Raw genomic sequence first — 7,867 nt, forward strand, 5'->3', positions numbered from 1 at the left:
TAAGGAGAATAGAGGAAGAGTAGAAATGGAAAAGTGTTTGCTCCTTGATTGCGGACGCAGATGAGAGGATAGAGCTTGTTAGTGAGCGGTGAGTGCACTTGTTCGGAACAGCGCAGTGGTACTTACCTCGAACCATTTTTCGATTCGCTTCATCTTGGCGAGCCAGTTGAGGATCAGAGGGAATCGAACACCGTCCCCGTTATCCAGAAATTGCACCAACGCGCCCTGAAGGTGCAATCAGCATGCTGGTGCGGTGTCGTATGTAGAGAAGTGTTGATACATACCTGCATGGTGTTTTCCTTCAGTTTGCAACCCCACAGCTTGTCTCGCACAACGTAGCTCCGTTGCTCGTTTTGCCAGTACTGCACGCGAGTGGCGAGTGAGCGCCCACACGCCAGAGCTGCAGCAAACGACGCGTTGACAACGCACCTGCATGCCGCACATTCGAAAGCCCAGCGTCGACGAAGTTGTAACGGAGCAAAGCAGCTTTTGCTGGAGGATCTTTTTCGTGGAGGCCTTGTCATCATATCCTGCAAGAAAACGTTGCTTTGAGCGACACGCGTATATGTGTGCTACGCGAGTCTCGTACCACGGGCACCGATCTTCAGGTCGCATATACAGGGGTATTTGTAGCCGGCGGTAAGATCCTCCATCACAATGTAGTGCTCCGTCACAGAATCGTCCCCCTCGGACTGCATCATCCCGAGGAATTGTGGGTTCGAGCGAAAGAGGAGTGCTCAAGTGTTTGTGCGAAGGTAGACGGTACCGTCTGCGCTGCACCATGAAAGCGCGGGAAGAAGTGCTCCCAAACTGCAGCGTTGCCCATCCGGGTCTTCATCTCATCAATGCCTTCGCACGTCACTCCAGACCCTGTAGCGAATCGATGACAGAGGCAGAAGCAGTGTAAGGCGATGCTTGGTAAAGGTCGCGCTTGAAGCGTAGGAGCAACTTACCTTCATGGTCAGAGGAAGCGAGCTTCGCGAGCACCGAATAGAACTGAAACTCGACCGGGCACAGAGGCTTCAGGATCTTCCCTGCAACGTGCGATCGAGTGAGTGAGTCGCGAAGGAGGCAAAACACAAGCGAGAGGTTAAGATACCGCCGTCCAAGTCCTTGAGGAACGCTGCTTTGCCCTTGTGTCCGCCCACCTGCACAGGGAGTAGTTAATCGAGGCTGATCTTACGGACATAAAGGAACGTACGCAGGCGAAGAGGGGAAATGTAATGAACCACGGCCAACCTGGTTCTGAAAGGTGTCCAGGTGCGAGTCTGGTCGTCCGGAGCGTGATCTGCTTTGTGCTGGTGGTAGAGTGGCGTGGTGAGTGCGAAGCCACACTTCAGCGCAGGGAGGGAAGACAGAAAGTGGGTCGCAGCGTGATCAGAGGTGCAGTGTACCATCAGCGGTGTAGCAATCGAACCTGGAAGCGGCCTCCATGCACTTGCCTTTGTGCACCGTATAGTTGCACCCTCGCTGGCACGCAAAGCCAGGGGAGAGCGGGAACAGGTACTTACCGCAATACTGCGCTCCATCAACGGATTATGATTGAGTACTTCAATAGATTAACCACAAATGGTAGGCTTGTACCTTGCACCAAGAGAACGTGGCAAAATCGACCTTCTCCCACTGATGGGGCTGTGACACGTAGAGACTGCTACCACCTGCCGCGCTGGTCGCGGCAGCCACGTGCTGCAAATCTTCGATCTCTTCATCGCTGCTCTCCTCCCCTTCTTTTAGTTTCACCTCCAGTCCTTCCTTGCTCAACCTCACCACGCCAGCCTTCTCCTTGTCCTCTGGTTCTCCTTCGGCCTCACCCCCTTCGCCCAGTTTTCGGTAAATCAGGGTAAAGGGCGATTTGATGATTTCCTTGATAGCGGTGATGCTGCGCAGGCTGCTGCCCCACACCTCCCACCTACTTGTCGCTCGTCCTGCTTCATCATTACCTTCCATTCATTCGAAAGCCAATCGGCGGCTGCCTCCCGGTTCAGGTGCGAAAAAATAAATATAAAATATCGAAATAGGCACTTCCACTCCTGCGCAGCAACAGTGTGTGATCCTAGAAGAGACCCGCGTTCTTCTTGATCTGCTGCTGGCGCCACACCTTGTAGGTGTAGAATACATTGCGGGGGCAGCCGAAGACCAGCTTGAACTCTTCATCACTCAAGTAGGACTGTTGGAACCACGCATGCACGCACGGGGTGAGCAGTGATCTCTCCAGCTGGTCGGTGACCACTAAACGATCAGTGAGGCGTACGAACCTCCAGTTTGGACCTGTCGACGTAGCGAGGCAGCAGTTCCCTATCCGTGGACGTCAGTTCAGCATAGGGCAGGACAAAGCCTTCCTTTTGCCTGGGAGTCCGGCGCACACATCTTCGCGTGAGTATGGGGTGTTCCACTGAGCCTAGGGGGTGGGTGTACCTGGCCTCGGCGGTCTTCTTCTCTTCCAGTTGGGCACGCTGCTCCTCCCTCTCTTTTCGCTCTTTCTCTTCGTTCTTCTTTGCGAGCGCCTCTTGCTCCTCCTGTCTCTGCCTGGCGCGTTCGTTCTCTTCTTCGTCTCTCCGCTTCCTCTGCTCGGCCTTCTCTTGTTCTAGTTCTCGTTCCCTCTCTTGCTCTCCTTCGCTTTCGCTATCACTTTCGCTCTCCTTGCCATTGGTCGCTTCTTCGAATGAATCATCGAACGGCTCGTCGTAGGGGCTGACCCCTTCCGCGGCCGGGGCTTGTTCCTTGGCCTTCGCCGGCGGCTGCTTCGCCCCGCTCTCGCCGAGAATGGCAGCCATCATCGCCTCGTCGTCCACCACCGCCTCTGCCGCCCACTCTTCGCCCTGGCTCACCGCACTCGCCTGCTCGAGCTTCACGCCGGGCTTCTGCTCATCGAGGAAGTACTCGTCCCACTGGGCGTTCTGTTGTTGTTGTGTGCCGCCGCTCCGCCGCGGCGAATGCACGGGCAGGATCTCGTCCTCAGCAAAGTAGCCGCTGCTGATCGACGCGTCGCCGCCGTAGGACGTGGCCGCGGCGGCGAACTCCTCCTGGGCCTTTAGCCGCTTCTCCTCCTTCTTGGCCCGTCGCTCCTCCTTCCTCTTGCGCCGCTCCTCCTTCTCCCTCCGCCTCTCCTCCTTCTCCCTCCGCTTTTCCTCCCTCTCCCTCCGCCGCTCCTCCCTCTCCCTCTCCTCCCTCTCCTCCCTCTCCTGTTGCTCGCGCGCCTCTCTCGTCTGATCGACGGTGCTGCTGGCGTAGGCGTCGCCCTGCTGCTGTTGACTGAGAATGGCCGCAAGTATCGAGTCGTCGACCAACTCGTCCGCGGCCTTCTGCTTCGCCAGAAGCAGGCTCGGCGCTAGCTGGGCGCTGGCTCTCGCGTAGCGTTCGGGCTCCTCGTATTCTTTATCCGCCTTGCTGGCCTCAAAGGCGTCGTCGTTCTTGGCAGGGGCGGAGGTACGGAAGGCCTCGTCTTCGTCCACAAAGTGTATGTCGCCGTCGCGCTCGTACGCATAGGCGTTCAGCTCGAACTCCTTCTTGGCCCGCTCCCTCTCCTCTCGTCTCTTCTCCCGCAGCTCCCTCTCCTCTCTTTCTCTTTCCGCCTTGTCGCGCGCGGCGACACCGCCAGAGCCCGAGCGTCCGCCCTTCAGGAGGGCCTCCATCATTAACCTGTCCTGCTGCGCGGCGCTGGTGGCCAGCTCCTCGCCTCCGCCGATGTAAACGCCACTGACACCCGTAGTGGTGGTGACGGCGACAGTGATGGTCTGGCGTTGGCGCGGGTCGGCTGTGGCCCGTTGGCCGGCGGCGTACTCGCGGAAGGCCGGCGTGGTGGCGGCCGCCACCGCGACCGGCGGCGACGGGTTGCGGCCCGACCGCCGTACGGCGGGGTCATCGCGATCGTCCTCGTCTTCGACAAACACCACATCGTCGAGGTAGTTCTCCTGGAAGCTCTCGGCGCGTTTGCTCTTGATCGGGGACGTACCGCCCAGCCTGGCCACGGGACGCGACGACGATGGATCATTGCGCTCCAGTTCCTCCTGCACATCAGAGAGGGCGGGCGTATTTGCTCGGTCAAATGCGCAGCAGGTGCGAGTGTGCGGGCAAAGTCATAGTCACCTTGACCGAGGCGCCGTCGAGGTAAAAGCAGGACTCTTGCGGGGATTGGCTGGTTGTGGGGCCGTGGAAGGTGGTCTGCACGATGGGCACGGGCCTGGTGCCTCCTCCGCTGCTCCCGCCGCTGCTTCCGCCGCGCTCACGCTGCTGCTGGGGGCCATTCTGCCGCTGGTATTCGAACACGTCGGAGTAGGGGGACGGCGACGGCGATGACGAAAACTGGTTGTCTCGGAATCCGGTAGACCGTGCGGGCGACGACGAGGGTGAGATCGACGTGAAGGACGACGGCGGTGGCAGGAGCGACGCAGGCGAGTTGTCGTTCATGATGCTGTCTTCGACGTAGTTGTCGAGTTGCGGCTGTCGGACGGCGGCCTGCCTCCTCGCCGAGGGCGAAGCCGGCGCGAAGGATTTGGGGAGTGGCGACGACCACGGCGATTGCGATTCCTCGCCCTGCGGCGACCCCTTGCGGGCCGTGCTGGGGCTGGAGTCGCTATCGGCCAAATACGCGCCACCGCCGAATCCCGATCGCTCTGCAAAGAGACTGGTCAGCCGTGCGCAGGGTCGCACACATAACTCATCATCCGCCGCATAATATGATAAGTACCAGAGAATGAAGAAGACGGCGAGGCCGCGGAGTTCTTGTAGCCGCCCCAGCTGGCGGGGCTGGTGGGATGCGAGGCCGGAGCGCGATGATGATCGGACAATTCCTCCTCGGCCTCGAAGTTGTCGGTGTCGAGGTAGGGGTCGGCCACCTGGGCGTACTTGGACGCCGTGCCCTTGGCCGCGACCGACTTGCCGTCGATGCGGAGCGGCAGAAGCTCGTAGCCCTTCTGCAGGAACACCTTCTCGAGGAATTCCTTGATCGGGATGTTCGACTTTGTCTCCTCCTTGGGCCTGGTGCCCTTGAACGGCGGATAGCCGTGCCAGACGGGGTTGTTGGTGTAGTGATCGTACTTGCCGTCCTTCTTGCGGAAACTGAAAGCCTGGTGTGACCGCCGGTGTTGGTTAAGAACACGCTACAGCGGGCGCGTGGAAGCAAACACGAGCGAGCTGTGATGAAAAGGCAAGTACCAGACACGTGGGGTAGGTCCGCGAGAAGCGCATGAGCACGGCCTCGGGATGGTTCTCCAAGATCTCCTCAGCGTGGTGTCTGCGTCCGCCCACCGTGAGTCACAACGCGCACGTGCTGTGTGTGTCGTGTGTGTTACCTGTTGATGAGACCAAGGAAGCCGGAGCCCAGCACGTAGTTGGAGAAGTTCTCAATGAACTCGTGGTAGGGTCCGAAGAGGCGAGTGAGCACCTCCCACCTAAGGGCAAGATGAATGATGGTGAGAAGGTCATCAATCGATCGTGGAGCTGCGAGGCCTCGAGACTTGGGGGAGGGGGAGGGGGAACGCACTTGTAGGTGGTGACCATGTTGTCGCGAGGGAAGTTGAGGAAGTAGTTGAAATAGTAGTACAGGTCCTGCTTCATCTTCTCGCTGGTGACGACAGAAATTCCCTCTCGATCACCAACTCGTAGAACCTCTGTGTCAACAAGCAACAGCGAGGCCGCGTTGACCATTATCAATTCGTTAGCTACTATCACCCAAGCACGGCAAGATGAAGAAGAAAAAGCAGAGACGACATGAGCCCGTGTCTAAGGAGGAAGGAGGTCACCTCGAACTCGCATGAATACTTGTCGCTGCCCACACGCATCTGCCAGATCAAGCGCGCCTGAAGGTGTATACCCGCACCATCGAATCATCAGCACGGCGTCGCGCTCCCCTCCCGCTTTCCGCCGTTGCTGCAACTTGCCGCGTGGGCACGTACGCACCTGCGGATCAGAAATGATGGCGGTCGGCGATGCCCGCTTGCGGGCGGGCGATGCGCTTAGCGGGCCGGGTGACGAAGGCTTGGCCGGGAACAATACCCTCAGCTGCTCATAGTACCTGTATGGCAGTATCACTGACACGTCAACCGCACTGTCCAGGTGTATGCGAGTGTGCGTGTTGTGTGTGTGTGTGTGTTGGTGCGAGGGTGGCGACCTCCTGATCGAGAGCTCGAAGATTTCAAAGTTGGAGTTCCACTTGGTGCGCCCGCTGAGAATGTCCGAGAGAGCGAGGATGGTATCGCGCAGCTGCGTGTTCATGATCTTGAGCAGCTGCGTGAGGAAGGCTCGCCGTTCCTGCTCCTCCTTGTCGTTCAGCCCCATTCGCTTCTGCACAGCCGCGGAGTGAGCGGACATGTAGTTAGTAACCGATGCTGCATAGTCTAGCGAGTTCGGCAGCAGAAGTACCTTTTGCTGCTGTCGGACGGCCTGCAGCTTGAGGTACTGCCGCAGAAGATCGATTGTCGCGTTGACGTAGTCGATCGTGTTGTCGGTCGGGTTGTACTCCACCAACGGGTCGGACGTAAAGAGCGACGCGTTCTTTTGCTGCAATGACAGGAAAGAAGAAGAAGAAGTCACATGTCAGCGGAAAACCGACACTCGCGCACGCAACACAGAACCAAGAAGGGTCGTTGGTGGCCGGCGGGCATGCCTTGTTCTTCTTGGCGGCAATGTAGGCCTGGTCCTTGAGTTTGAGTTCCTTGATGTGGCTCTGCACAACATAACTCAGGTAGTCGCACACATGCAGGCTCCTTTCCACGTCATGACTCTCCGTCACTGCCGCATCAGCATCATACGCACGCAGAACCAGCCACACCGCACGCACATGAACCCAGTTAGTGTATGGCCCCCAGTCATGTACCATTGCAGAAAGGGGCGCAGAGGGGGAGACGGTACGGCGGTCCTTGTTGTGGCCGTACCAGGCACGGTTGACCAGCACCACCCGACGCAGCGAGTGCACGTCCAAGTACGAAAAGATCTACGCACCATTGCAACAAAAGGCGATCAAAATAAATAATTATATTTATGAATTATATTTATGATTAGTTATTAAATAATTAATATATTAATTATATATAAAATAAATAACATAGTGGGCGGGGAGAGCGTACGCGCATAAGGATGGGAAGGCCTATGGCGTAGTGAGTAAAGAGGTCCGTCCCTTCGCCCACGTTGCGCACTTCCTCCTCCACGTCATCCGCCCCACGATACCCATCGAACTCCATCGGGCAGCAGATGTTGTCTATCGATCCGCTCGCAGATGAAGAATGAAGTGCCGGGTCGCCTCGTTGGGGTGGCACAACAAAACTCCAGATATTAATTGGCAATCACCCCTCTTGCTTGCTTTCTCTTTCGCCGCTCCCTCTCGGCCCACGGTCCTCCTTGTTCACTTCAAAGCCCTCTTTGCCTTCGTCGCCTTGCACATTTTCTCTTTTTCTCTTTTCTTTTCCCTATTTTTCCTTTATGTTTCCGTTGTAGTGGACAAGACCAAGGACCAGCAGGCCTCATTAGCCGAACAAACGGCTGAACTTCTTCTTGGCGCTACTGTCGGCAGTGGCCGCGGTGGCGGTGACCTTCCTGTGCTTCTCTTTCTCCTTCTTGTCCTTCTTCTCTTTCTCCTTTTTCTTGTCACTGCGCACGGAGGTTGCGTGAGTTTAGGCCATCACCACCGCAACGTGAAAGGGAGTCGTACTGGAAGACGAGCGCCTCCTGGGCGGGGTCGAGGAGGACTTCGAAAATTTCGCGCAGCCGGTAGTCGACGGCGAGCGGCACCTCCTTCATACCGACGGCCTTGGTGATGGCAGTCGCATGCTCGTACATGAACGCGTAGAGCGTCGACAACGCCTTGTCCTGTGTTGTGCGTCAAGTCCAGCACTCACGCGTTAGTGCCTGCCGTGTGATGCACATGCGCTCA

General features: G+C 57.7%; 3 protein-coding genes across 3 annotated transcripts; all 3 read right to left on the minus strand.

The window, feature by feature from the left end:
* Window positions 1–78: 78 nt before the first annotated feature.
* On the minus strand, window positions 79–1,934 carry ACA1_103860 (phorbol esters/diacylglycerol binding domain (c1 domain) domain containing protein; the record flags this gene model as incomplete). Its single annotated transcript, XM_004332943.1, is given in 11 exon segments — window positions 79–225; window positions 285–362; window positions 430–530; window positions 590–692; window positions 767–870; window positions 954–1,034; window positions 1,100–1,148; window positions 1,240–1,288; window positions 1,418–1,518; window positions 1,585–1,888; window positions 1,903–1,934. The coding sequence occupies 11 exon segments, from the start codon at window positions 1,932–1,934 to the stop codon at window positions 79–81; spliced, it is 1,149 nt and encodes a 382-aa protein (XP_004332991.1).
* Window positions 1,935–2,053: 119 nt separating this feature from the next.
* On the minus strand, window positions 2,054–5,556 carry ACA1_103870 (villin headpiece domain containing protein; the record flags this gene model as incomplete). The annotated part of the gene is made up of 8 exons (XM_004332944.1): window positions 2,054–2,167; window positions 2,256–2,346; window positions 2,416–4,007; window positions 4,087–4,613; window positions 4,688–5,066; window positions 5,155–5,233; window positions 5,292–5,390; window positions 5,483–5,556. The coding sequence occupies 8 exons, from the start codon at window positions 5,554–5,556 to the stop codon at window positions 2,054–2,056; spliced, it is 2,955 nt and encodes a 984-aa protein (XP_004332992.1).
* A 232-nt stretch (window positions 5,557–5,788) lies between these two features.
* On the minus strand, window positions 5,789–7,178 carry ACA1_103880 (uncharacterized protein; the record flags this gene model as incomplete). The annotated part of the gene is made up of 8 exons (XM_004332945.1): window positions 5,789–5,798; window positions 5,819–5,898; window positions 5,995–6,013; window positions 6,110–6,282; window positions 6,361–6,498; window positions 6,566–6,729; window positions 6,850–6,931; window positions 7,065–7,178. 8 exons carry the CDS (start codon window positions 7,176–7,178, stop codon window positions 5,789–5,791), a joined length of 780 nt encoding a protein of 259 aa, XP_004332993.1.
* Window positions 7,179–7,867: the final 689 nt, after the last annotated feature.

Source organism: Acanthamoeba castellanii, assembly GCF_000313135.1.
Source record: "Acanthamoeba castellanii str. Neff unplaced genomic scaffold scf7180000084653, whole genome shotgun sequence".
Classification (NCBI taxonomy): Eukaryota; Discosea; order Longamoebia; family Acanthamoebidae; genus Acanthamoeba; species Acanthamoeba castellanii.